This window comes from Lithobates pipiens, unplaced genomic scaffold (genome assembly GCF_037356315.1).
Source record: "Lithobates pipiens isolate NorthernLeopardFrog02 unplaced genomic scaffold, aLitPip1_a1.2 Scaffold_16, whole genome shotgun sequence".
Lineage (NCBI taxonomy): Eukaryota > Metazoa > Chordata > Amphibia > Anura > Ranidae > Lithobates > Lithobates pipiens.
This window is the reverse complement of record NW_027507748.1, coordinates 12,826,752-12,840,055: the sequence shown is the minus strand read 5'-3', so window position 1 is coordinate 12,840,055 and position 13,304 is coordinate 12,826,752. Positions and strand designations below refer to the sequence as shown.

Genomic DNA, 13,304 nt, shown 5'->3' with positions numbered 1-13,304 from the left:
AGTTGAGGTCCGTAGACCTCACGTTTACACCGGAATTCCCTGAAATTGTGGCAAAATCGCAGCAAAAGCACAGCAAAATCAGCAACTTTCAAGTCGCAGCATGAAAGGGGCCTGAATTAGAAAATGAATTTGAATTGGAAGTATATTGCAATAAATACAGTAAGGTATGAAATTTAAATACGATGATGATTCCTACTTAGGCTGCTTTATAGAATAGAATTTAAAAAAAAATAGAAAAGAATACAATAGAATAGAAAATGAAGGAATAGAAAAGAATAGCATAGAATACAGTAGAATAAAATAAAATAGACTAAAATAGAATAGAAAATAAAGGAATTGAATAGAATATAAAAGAAAAGAATTGTATACAAAGGAATATAATGGAATAGAATAGAATAGAATAGAAAATAATAGACTAGATTTAAATAGAATGGAATAAAATAGAACGAATATAGCCATCTAATGATGGAACGGCTATATTCATTCTATTTTTTTCTATTCTATTCAATTCTTCTCTATTTTATTATTTTATTTTATTTTATATTCTATTCCATTAATTTCTATTCTATTTTATTCTATTATTTTCTAGTCTATTATTTTTTATTCTATTCTATAAAGCAGTCTAAGTAGTAATCATCATTTTATTTCACTTTTATACCTTACTGTATTTATTGCAATATGTATCTATTTACAATTCAAATTTCGATTTTTTTTTGTTTCTTTAGAATTTATGATTCGTTGAAATGTATTATTATTGTGACTCAGAAATAAGGATACACCTGAATCTCTGAATAACGAAAATTGAGTGCGAATTTTCGATTTGTAACAAAACGAATCGCACGTGTGTAGTTACAGGCAGGGCTAGTGTTAGGATTACAGGGAGGTTAGTATTTGGAGTACAGGGAGGGTTAGTGTCAGGATTATAGGGAAGGTTAGTGTTAGGATTACAGGGAAAGTTATTTTTAGGGGTAAAGGGAGGGTTATTACTAGGGGCACAGACTGGGTTAGTGTTAGGATTACAGGGAGGGTTAGTGTTGGGATTACAGGCAGGGTTAGTGTTAGGATTACAGGAAAGGTTAGTGTTAGGATTACAAGGAGAGTTATTATTAGGGGTACAGGGAGGGTTAGTATTAGGGGCACACACTGGGTTAGTGTTAGGATTACAGGGAGGTTAGTATTAGGAGTACAGGGAGGGTTAGTGTTAGGATTACAGAGAGGTTAGTATTTAGAGTACAGGGAGGGTTAGTGTTAGGATTACAGGGAGGTTAGTATTTGGAGTACAGGGAGGGTTAGGGTCAGGATTATAGGAAAGGTTAGTGTTAGGATTACAGGGAAATTTATTATTAGGGGTACAGGGAGGGTTAGTATTAGGGGCACAGACTGGGTTAGTGTTAGGATTACAGGGAGGTTAGTATTTGGAGTACAGGGAGGGTTAGTGTTAGGATTACAGGGAGGTTAGTATTTGGAGTACAGGGAGGGTTAGTGTCAGGATTATAGGGAAGGTTAGTGTTAGGATTACAGGGAAAGTTATTTTTAGGGGTAAAGAGAGGGTTATTACTAGGGGCACAGACTGGGTTAGTGTTAGGATTACAGGGAGGGTTAGTGTTGGGATTACAGGCAGGGTTAGTGTTAGGATTACAGGAAAGGTTAGTGTTAGGATTACAGGGAGAGTTATTATTAGGGGTACAGGGAGGGTTAGTATTAGGGGCACACACTGGGTTAGTGTTAGGATTACAGGGAGGTTAGTATTAGGAGTACAGGGAGGGTTAGTGTTAGGATTACAGAGAGGTTAGTATTTAGAGTACAGGGAGGGTTAGTGTTAGGATTACAGGGAGGTTAGTATTTGGAGTACAGGGAGGGTTAGGGTCAGGATTATAGGAAAGGTTAGTGTTAGGATTACAGGGAAATTTATTATTAGGGGTACAGGGAGGGTTAGTATTAGAGGCACAGACTGGGTTAGTGTTAGGATTACAGGGAGGGTTAGTGTTAGGATTACAGGAAAGGTTAGTGTTAGGATTACAGGGAGAGTTATTATTAGGGGTACAGGGAGGGATAGTGTTAGGGGTACAGGCAGGGTTAGTGTTAGATTTACAGGCAGAGTTAGTGTTAGGATTACTGGGAGGGTTAGTGTTAGGATTACAGGGAGAGTCATTATTAGGGGTACAGGGAGGGATAGTGTTAGGGGTACAGGCAGGGTTAGTGTTAGATTTTCAGGCAGGGTTAGCGTTAGATTTACAGGAAGAGTTAGCATTGGGATTACTGGGAGGGTTAGTGTTAGGATTACTGGGAGGGTTAGTATTAGGGATACAGGGCAGGATAGTGTTAGGATAACAGGCAGGATTAGTGTTAGGATTACAGGCAGGGTTAGTATTAGGATTACAGGCAGGGTTAATATTAGGGATACAGGGAGGATCAGTGTTAGGATTACAGGCAGGGTTAGTATTAGAGATACAGGGAGAATCAGTGTTAGGATTACAGGCAGGGTTAGTGTTAGGTTTACAGGCAGGGTTCGTGTCAGGATTATAGGGAAGGTTAGTGTTAGGATTACAGGCAGGCTTAGTGTTAGAGGTACAGGGAGTGTTAGGATAACAGGCAGGAGTAGTGTTAGGATTACAGGCAGGGCTAGTATTAGGATTACAGGCAGGGTTAGTATTCGGATTACAGGCAGGGTTAGTATTAGGGATACAGGGAAGATCAGTGTTAGGATTACAGGCAGGATTAGTGTTAGGTTTACAGGCAGGTTTCGTGTCAGGATTATAGGGAAGGTTAGTGTTAGGATTACAGGGAAAGTTATTTTTAGGGGTAAAGAGAGGGTTATTACTAGGGGCACAGACTGGGTTAGTGTTAGGATTACAGGGAGGGTTAGTGTTGGGATTACAGGCAGGGTTAGTGTTAGGATTACAGGAAAGGTTAGTGTTAGGATTACAGGGAGAGTTATTATTAGGGGTACAGGGAGGGTTAGTATTAGGGGCACACACTGGGTTAGTGTTAGGATTACAGGGAGGTTAGTATTAGGAGTACAGGGAGGGTTAGTGTTAGGATTACAGAGAGGTTAGTATTTAGAGTACAGGGAGGGTTAGTGTTAGGATTACAGGGAGGTTAGTATTTGGAGTACAGGGAGGGTTAGGGTCAGGATTATAGGAAAGGTTAGTGTTAGGATTACAGGGAAATTTATTATTAGGGGTACAGGGAGGGTTAGTATTAGAGGCACAGACTGGGTTAGTGTTAGGATTACAGGGAGGGTTAGTGTTAGGATTACAGGAAAGGTTAGTGTTAGGATTACAGGGAGAGTTATTATTAGGGGTACAGGGAGGGATAGTGTTAGGGGTACAGGCAGGGTTAGTGTTAGATTTACAGGCAGAGTTAGTGTTAGGATTACTGGGAGGGTTAGTGTTAGGATTACAGGGAGAGTCATTATTAGGGGTACAGGGAGGGATAGTGTTAGGGGTACAGGCAGGGTTAGTGTTAGATTTTCAGGCAGGGTTAGCGTTAGATTTACAGGAAGAGTTAGCATTGGGATTACTGGGAGGGTTAGTGTTAGGATTACTGGGAGGGTTAGTATTAGGGATACAGGGCAGGATAGTGTTAGGATAACAGGCAGGATTAGTGTTAGGATTACAGGCAGGGTTAGTATTAGGATTACAGGCAGGGTTAATATTAGGGATACAGGGAGGATCAGTGTTAGGATTACAGGCAGGGTTAGTATTAGAGATACAGGGAGAATCAGTGTTAGGATTACAGGCAGGGTTAGTGTTAGGTTTACAGGCAGGGTTCGTGTCAGGATTATAGGGAAGGTTAGTGTTAGGATTACAGGCAGGCTTAGTGTTAGAGGTACAGGGAGTGTTAGGATAACAGGCAGGAGTAGTGTTAGGATTACAGGCAGGGCTAGTATTAGGATTACAGGCAGGGTTAGTATTCGGATTACAGGCAGGGTTAGTATTAGGGATACAGGGAAGATCAGTGTTAGGATTACAGGCAGGATTAGTGTTAGGTTTACAGGCAGGTTTCGTGTCAGGATTATAGGGAAGGTTAGTGTTAGGATTACAGGGAAGGTTAGTGTTAGGATTACAGGGGAGGTTAGTGTTAGGATTACAGGCAGGATTAGTGTTAGGGATACAGGGAGGGTTGGTATGCGAGATTCGAGGAGGATTAGTGTTAGGGTTAAAGGAAGAGTAAGTGTTAAGGTTACATGGTGGGTGAATGTTAGGGTTACAGGCAGGATTCATGTAAAATGTGGGTTTACCAGGAAGATTAGAGCTAAAGGGAGTGTTTGTGTACTGGTACAGGGAGTGTTAATGTTAGGTGTACAGAGAAGGTTAGTGTTAGGATTATAGGAATGGTTAGTGTAAAGCCACGTACACACGACCGGACTTTCCGGGCAGAAAAGGTCAGACGGAATAATTTCATCGGATATTCCGATCGTGTGTGTGGGGGGCTTCAGCGGACTTTTTTTTCAAAAAGTCTGACGGGCCTAGAAATAGAACTTGTTTAAAATCTTTCCGGCGGGAATCAACTCCTATCGGGGAAAACCGTTCGTCTGTATGCTGGTCCGACGGTCAAAATACGGCGCAAAGGACAGCTATTGGCTACTGAACTTCCTTTTCTAGTCCCGCCGTAGGTCATCGCGTTCGAAAGGAACAGACTTTGGCGTGATCGCGTGTAGGCAAGTCCGTTCGGTCGGAACTCCGTCTGAGTTTATTCTGACGGAAAGTCCGGTCGCGTGTACGCGGCACGAGGGACACGGAGAGGGTTACGCCTAGAGGGGTCTCTTACCAAAACTAAAAAAAAGGTTTGGTTATGCATACACTTTAACATACACAACCAGAGAGGGTCCTCCTCACGTGGCATACAGAAGGTCCCAATTGGAGGAAGTCCTATACACAACCTAGGTGGCCACAAGCACGTGAGTAGCCTAGGTGGTCCATCAGTGACCTACAGAACATCCTAAATGGAGAAAACTCCAACCTGTAGCGGTTCATGTGTGCCTGAGCAGGGTGGGTGGTCTGGGTTCTTCGGGACCCTGCAAAGAGGACCTTTTCCCATGTGGACTCCATCAAGGTGGACAGGGAGTCATTTGGCACACATCAAGGGTCTTCTAAACAGCGGAGAAGTCAACAACCTGTCTAGAGGGGTCTTCATGTACTGTATACCAGGAAAAGTACAGTACGGGGGGGGGGGGGGGTCAATACGTACATTGGGTGGAATCTGCAACATCTAGGAGTAGTAGTACTGCACAATGTGGGGGAGTCTTCCTGTGCACCTTTGGGGGTGTCATTAGGCCTTGGATGCGGTCAAATTCCACGTTGTACGTTAGAAAAGTGTGAGCACTATGGGTCTTCAAAAAGCCCTCACGATGCTCGCGACACCTGAACTTCTTTCTTATTTTTATAAATTCAGGGTGGAGGTGCTGACCTCAGAGCGCAGGAGGGGTCTCTCACCTTGGGGGTGTCATTAGGCCTTGGATGTGGTCAAATTCCACGTTGTACGTTAGAAGGCCATAAAGTGTGAGCACTACACATGGGTCTCCAGGTCTTCAAAAAATCCCTCACGATGCTGGCGACACCTGAACTTCTTTCTTATTTTTATAAATTCAGGGTGGAGGTGCTGACCTCAGAGCGCAGGAGGGGTCTCCCACCCTTGGGGGTGTCATTAGGCCTTGGATGCGGTCAAATTCCACGTTGTACGTTAGAAGGCCATAAAGTGTGAGCACTACACATGGGTCTCCAGGTCTTCAAAAAGCCCTCACGATGCTCGCGACACCTGAATTTCTTTCTTATTTTTATAAATTCAGGGTGGACGTGCTGACCTCAGAGCGCAGGAGGGGTCTCCCCCCTTGGGGGTGTCATTAGGCCTTGGATGCGGTCAAATTCCATGTTGTACATTAGAAGACCATAAAGTGTGAGCGCTATGGGTCTTCAAAAAGCCCTCACGATGCTCGCGACACCTGAAATTCTTTCTTATTTTTATAAATTCAGGGGGGACGTGCTGACCTCAGAACGCAGGAGGGGTCTCCCCCCTTGTAGGTGTCATTAGGCCTTGGATGCGGTCAAATTCCATGTTGTACATTAGAAGACCATAAAGTGTGAGCGCTATGGGTCTTCAAAAAGCCCTCACAATGCTCGCGACACCTGAACTTCTTTCTTATTTTTATAAATTCAGGGGGGACGTGCTGACCTCCCCCCCCCCCACCTGCGGAATTACCCGCCTGCCCTGGGATCTTTCCTGCGTCGCGTATTCTTGCCTTTTGCGGTCTTGGAGCGGGGCGGTTTAAACAGCTGCAGCTGTTGTTGGATTGCTCAGCGGAGGTTCCAAGCTCTGATTGTCCTGCAGGAAGTGAAAGATTATCCGCAATAAGACATAATAACCCAAATAAATCCTTCTCAATAAGATAAGCTGTGAGGGCTTTGTCCTGCAAAAGATTATTTAATTGGGGGGGTGGGGGGGAGGGTGTATGACTCACATAATGCCGCCGTAAACCGACGTGTGATTGGGGGATCGGGCGCTTTTCCTGTTCTTCTGAAAATGATGCAGAGTTAACCATCTGTGAACCTCAACTTCCCACCAGTTGTGTTTCCAGCTTCGCCTCGCCTGTCCTGGTGACTTGGAACGACCTAGAGAGGGATAAAACGACTTCTCCACCTTGTAACGGGAGATCTCAATAGACGAGTCCAATTCTAGTAGCACAAATGTTCTGCCAAGCTTTACAGAGCGCAGAGGAACCAGCCACCTCGGTCTCTCCACCACAGGAGCTTACACTCTAATCTCCCCTCCCCCACAGTCTCACACAATTATTATTATTATACATTTATATAGCTCTGACATATACTATATGTATTGTGGTTGGCAAATGGGTCTTTACCTAGGTACACCCTAGTACTATCAGATTGTAACATCTGTGGCTAACCGGATGCAGACATAATGGCTACAATGATCGGTACCAGTATATGCCATCCCGCTGCCCCACATGTCCCAGTTCCTCTTCTTTCTGCTGCCCCTCCCCCCCTGTATGCTCCCCTTGCCCCCTCCCTCCCCCTGCAGCGCTTCTGGCAACCCTTCCACTCCTAATAAAACTACTGACACCGTCCGCTGCTCTACAGACACCAATCTCTGCCCAACTGACATGTCCACTGTCCTACAGACTGACATTATCCACTGCCCTACTCACACCATCCAATGCCCTACTGATTCCAACCTCTACCCTACTGACACCATCCACTGTCCTACGTACACCACCATCTGCCCTACTGACATGTCCACTGTTCTACTGACTTACACCATCCACTGTCCAACTGACACCACCCTCTGCCCTACTGACACCACCCCCTGCCCTACTGACTGACACCACCCACTGTCCTACTGACACCAACCTCTGAATCACTGACTTGTTCACTGCCCTACTGACTCCAACCTCTGCCCTATTGACATGTCCACTGTTCTACTGACTGGCACCATCCACTGCCCTACTGACACCACCCCCTGCCCTACTGACTGACACCACCCGCTGTCCTACTGACACCAACCTCTGCACCACTGACTTTTTCACTGCCCTACTGACTCCAACCTCTGCCCTATTGACATGTCCACTGTTCTACTGACTGGCACCATCCACTGCCCTACTGACACCATCTAATCCCCAACTGACTCCAACCTCTGCCCTACTGACATGTCCACTGTTCTACTGATTGACACCATCCACTGTCCTACTGACACCACCCTCTGCCCTACTGACACCACCCCCTGCCCTACTGACTGACACCACCCACTGTCCTACTGACACCAACCTCTGCACCACTGACTTGTTCACTGCCCTACTGACTCCAACCTCTGCCCTACTGACTCCAACCTCTGCCCTATTGACATGTCCACTGTTCTACTGACTGACACCATCCACTGCCCTACTGACACCATCTAATCCCCTACCGACTCCAACCTCTGCCTTACTGACATGTCCACTTTTCTACTGACTGACACCATGCACTGTCCTACTAACACCACCATCTGCTCTACTGACTCCAACCTCTGCCCCACTGACATGTCCACTGTTCTACTGACTGACACCATCCACTGTCCAACTGACACAACCCTCTGCCCTACTGACTGACACCACCCCTGCCCTACTGACTGATACCACCCACTGTCCTACTGACACCAACCTCTGCACCACTGACTTGTTCACTGCCCTACTGACTCCAACCTCTGCCCTATTGACATGTCCACTGTTCTACTGACTGGCACCATCCACTGCCCTACTGACACCATCTTATGCCTTACTGACTCCAACCTCTGCCCTACTGACATGTACACTTTTCTACTGACTGATACCATGCATTGTCCTACTAACACCACCATCTGCCCTACTGACTCCAACCTCTGCCCCACTGACATGTCCACTGTTCTACTGATTGACACCATCCACTGTCCAACTGACACCACCCTCTGTCCTACTGACTCCAACCTCTGCCCTACTAACATGTCCACTGTTCTACTGATTGACACCATCCACTGTCCAACTGACACCACCCTCTGTCCTACTGACTCCAACCTCTGCCCTACTGACATGTCCACTGTTCTACTGATTGACACCATCCACTGTCCTACTGACACCACCCCCTGCCCTACTGACTGACACCACCCACTGTCCTACTGACACCAACCTCTGCACCACTGACTTGTTCACTGCCCTACTGACTCCAACCTCTGCCCGATTGACATGTCCACTGTTCTACTGACTGACACCATCCACTGCCCTACTGACACCACCCTCTGCCCTACTGACACCACCCCCTGCCCTACTGACTGACACCACCCACTGTCCTACTGACACCAACCTCTGTACCACTGACTTGTTCACTGCCCTACTGACTCTAACCTCTGCCCTATTGACATGTCCACTGTTCTACTGACTGACACCATCCACTGCCCTACTGACACCATCTAATCCCCTACCGACTCCAACCTCTGCCCTACTGATATGTCCACTTTTCTACTGACTGACACCATGCACTGTCCTACTAACACCACCATCTACCCTACTGACTCCAACCTCTGCCCTACTGACATATCTGCTGTTCTACTGATTGACACCATCCACTGTCCTACTGACACCACCCCCTGCCCTACTGACTGATACCACCCCCTGCCCTACTGACTGATACCACCCACTGTCCTACTGACACCAACCTCTGCACCACTGACTTGTTCACTGCCCTACTGACTCCAATCACTGCCCTACTGACACCATCCACTGTCCTTCTGATACCAACCTCTGCTTTACTAACACTGTATACACACACACACACACACACGAACACACACACACTTGTTTGAGCTTTAGGTGCACACCTTAATGCAATAAGCTGCTCACACCTATGTGCTCAAACATAACCATCCATTCCTGATGGAACATTGAATACACCCAAAATGTAAAAAAAACAAAAAAACTCAGCTTTGTTTCTTCTTAAATAAAAGAGTAGCTGAAGGTTTTGGATATGGGGGAGCGCGCCAAGATGGCTGTCTTCACTCTCCTAGTGTGGAATAATGTATGCTTCATTCACCGTACGGTGTGGACAGCCCCAGATGTCCGAACCAAAGAGTTCTACCGCCTGCTGGACTCAAACTCTTTATGCATATGTGGTGGCTGCAGAGCAGACATGTAATACGTCCCAGCCGATACGGACACATGACCCCCCCGTCCTCTCATTGGGTTACCTACTTATACAATTCATGACTTTAGTTTTTTTTTTTTTTGGATGAATTCTTTTATTCTGTTCTGTTTTACATGAGAATTTATGGAAAGTATTTCGGGAGCGTTTCCAGTCTGAAAGAAATTGTTTCCATCCGACGGTTACCATAATTTCTTTGGAAGTTCTTCTGGTCGAGGAAAAGCCGTATGTTGGGTGAAGTACGCCCTCAGAGGTTCCTAAAGGTCTACAGAACAATAGGGATGAGCCGAACACCCCCCCCCCCCCCAACCCCCATTCGGTTCGCACCAGAACATGCGAACAGGCAAAAAATGTATTCGAACACGCGAACACGGTTAAAGTCTATGGGACACGAACATGAATAATCAAAAGTGGTAATTTAAAAGGCTTATATGCATGGTATTGTCATAAAAAGTGTCTGGGGACCCGGGTCCTGCCCCAGGGGACATGTATCAATGCAAAAAAAAGTTTTAAAAAACTGACGTTTTTTCGGGAGCAGTGATTTTAATAATTCTTAAAGTGAAACAATAAAAGTGTAATATTCCTTTAAATTTCGTACCTGGGGGGTGTCTATATTATGTCTGTAAAGGGGCGCATGTTTCCCATGTTTAGAACAATCCGAGAGCAAAATGACATTTCTAAAGGAAAAAAAGTCATTTAAAACTACTCGCGGCTTTAATGAATTGTCGGTCCGCAATACAGATAAAAGCTCATTGATAAAAATGGCATGGAGATTTCCCCACAGGGGAACGCCGAACCAAATGTAAAAAAAAAAAAAATGCATGGGCATCCCCCTAAATTCCATACAAGGCCCTTCCGGTCTGGTACGGATATTAAGGGGAACCCCGTGACAATTTTTTTTTTTAAATGGCGTAGGGGTCCTCCTTAAAATCCATACCAGACCTGAAGGGTCTGGTATGGATTTTAAGGGGAAACCCGCACCAAAATTTTAAAAAGCGCCCCCCCCCGAACCGTACCAGGCCATATGCCCTAAACATTGGGAGGGTGCTTTGAGGTAGCCCCTCAAAGCACCTTGTTCTCATGCTAATGGGGAGAAGGGCCTCATCCCCACAACCCTTGCCCGGTGGTTGTGGGGGTCTGTGGGCGGGGGGCTTATCGGAATCTGGAAGCCCCCTTCAACAACGGGACCCCCAGATCCTGGCCCTCTCCCTGTGTGAATTAGTAATGGGGTAGAAATGTACCCCTACCATTTCACAAAAAAAAGTGACAAAAAGGTTAAAAAAGACAAGAGGCAGTTTTTGACAAGTCCTTTATTAAATTCTTCTTCTTTCATCTTCTTTCTTCTGGTCTTCCTTCCTTGTTCTTCTTGTTTCTCCAACTTCTTCTCCATCTTCTTTATCTTCTTCTTCATCTTCTTCTTCCTCCGCTGTTCTCGTCCTGCATCTTGCTCCAGCTTCTTCTCCGCGCGCCGTCCTCAGTGGGAGTCTTCAGCCGTGTGACGCTTTGATTCTTCTGACACTTCTTAAAAAACGGAGGGCGGGGCCACCCAGTGACCCCGCCCTCCTCTGACGCACGGGGACTTCCCTATGGCTTTCCCCATGATGTTAGAGGGGGGCGGGGTCAACCGTTTACGTAAACCACCATGACCTCGTCCCCCTCTGACATCACGGGGAAAGCCATAGGGAATTCCCTGTGCGTCCAAGGAGGGCGGGGTCACTGGGTGGCCCCGCCCCCCGTTATTTAAGAAGTGTCAGAAGAATCAAAGCGTCACACGGTAGAAGACTCCCACAGAGGCGGATCGTGCGGACGGCGCAGAGAAGAAGCCGGAGCAAGATGCGGGACGAGAAGAGCGGAGAAAGAAGAAGATGGAGAAGAAGTTGGAGAAACAAGAAGAATACGGAAGGAAGACCAGAAGAAAGAAGCAGAAAGAAGAAGAATTTAATAAAGGACTTGTCAAAAACCCGTCTCAAACCTTTTTGTCACATTTTTTGTGAAATGATAGGGGGTACTTTTGTACCCCGTTACCAATTCACACAGGGGGGGCGGGATCTGGGGGTCCCCTTGTTCAAGGGGGCTTCCAGATTCCGATAAGCCCCCTGCCTGCAGACCCCCACAACCACCGGGCAAGGGTTGCGGGGATGAGGCCCTTCTCCCCATCATCATGGGGACAAGGTGCTTTGAGGGGCTACCCCAAAGCACCCTCCCAATGTTGAGGACATGTGGCCTGGTACGGTTCAGGAAGGGGGGGGGGCGCTCTCTCATCCCCCCTCTTTTCCTGCGGCCTGCCAGGTTGCGTGCTCGGATAAGGGTCTGGTATGGATTTTTAGGGGATCCCACGCCATTTTTTTAAAATTTTGGTGCAGGGGTTCCCCTTAATATCTATACCAGACCTGAAGGGCCTAGTATGGAATTTAGGGGGACCTCCACACATTTTTTTTTTAATTTTGGTTCGGGGTTCCTCTGTGGGGAAATCCCCATGCCGTTTTTATCAATGAACTTTTATGTGTATGGGGGACCGACAATTCATTATAGCCGCGAGTGCTTTTAAATGACTTTTTTTCCTTTAGAAATGTCATTTAGCTGTCAGACTGTTCTAAACACGGGAAACATGCGCCCCTTTACAGGCATACTATAGACACCCCCCAGGTATGAAATTTAAAGGAATATTACACTTTTATTGTTTCACTTTAAGCATTATTAACCCTTTCATGACTAAGCCTATTTTTGACAAGTTAAAATCCATATTTTTTTGCTAGAAAATTACTTGGAACCCCCAAAACATTATATATATATTTTTTAGCTGAGGATCTAGAGAATAAAATGGTGATTGTTGCAATATTTTATGTCGCACGGTATTTGTGCAGCAGTGTTTTAAACGCAACTTTTTGGGAAAAGGGGACATTTTTATGAGTTTTAAAAAAACAAAACAATAAAGTTAGCCCAATTTTTTTTTGTATAATGTGAAAGATGATGTTACGCCGAGTAAATAGATACCAAACATGTCACACTTTATAATTGCATGCACTCGTGGAATGGCGACAAACTACGGTACCTAAAAATCTCCATAGGCGACGCTTTAATTTTTTTTTTTTTCCGGTTACCAGGTTAGAGTTACAGAGGAGGTCTAGTGCTAGCATTATTGCTCTCGCTCTGACGATCGCGGCGATACCTCACATGTGTGATTTGAGCACCGTTTACATACGCGGGCGCGACTTCCGTATGCGTTTTCTTTGCTGCGCAAGGTCACGGCGATGAGGGGCGATTAAAAAAAAATCTTATTTATTTTAAAATTAATAAATTGTTTAAAAAATAAAAAATAAAAAAATTGATCAATTTTATTGCTGTCACAAGGAACATAAACATCCCTTGTGACAGTAATAGGTGGTGACAGGTACTCTTTAAGGAGGGATCGGGGGGGGGGGTCTAAAAGACCCCCGATCCCTCCTTTGCACTTCAAAGTATTCAGATCGCCATTTTCGCCGAATTCTGAATACTGTATATTTTTTTAAAACCGGCACCGTTGGCCGCCGAGTAAACGGGAAGTGACGTCATGAAGTCGCTTCCGTGTTTACGATCAGGACACTGGAATGAAGGCGCTTATGCCCCTAGCCGCCAGAACCGGCGGTTTGTTGATCGGGGCTC

General features: G+C 45.8%; 1 protein-coding gene across 1 annotated transcript; it reads right to left on the bottom strand.

Moving 5' to 3' along the window:
* Positions 1 to 1,825: 1,825 nt before the first annotated feature.
* Positions 1,826 to 5,452, bottom strand: LOC143981504 (uncharacterized). The gene is made up of 3 exons (XM_077479372.1): positions 5,439 to 5,452; positions 3,189 to 3,818; positions 1,826 to 2,297 (listed from the first exon to the last, which is right to left on the bottom strand). Exons 1-3 carry the CDS (start codon positions 5,450 to 5,452, stop codon positions 1,826 to 1,828), a joined length of 1,116 nt encoding a protein of 371 aa, XP_077335498.1.
* Between the last annotated feature and the right edge of the window lie 7,852 nt (positions 5,453 to 13,304).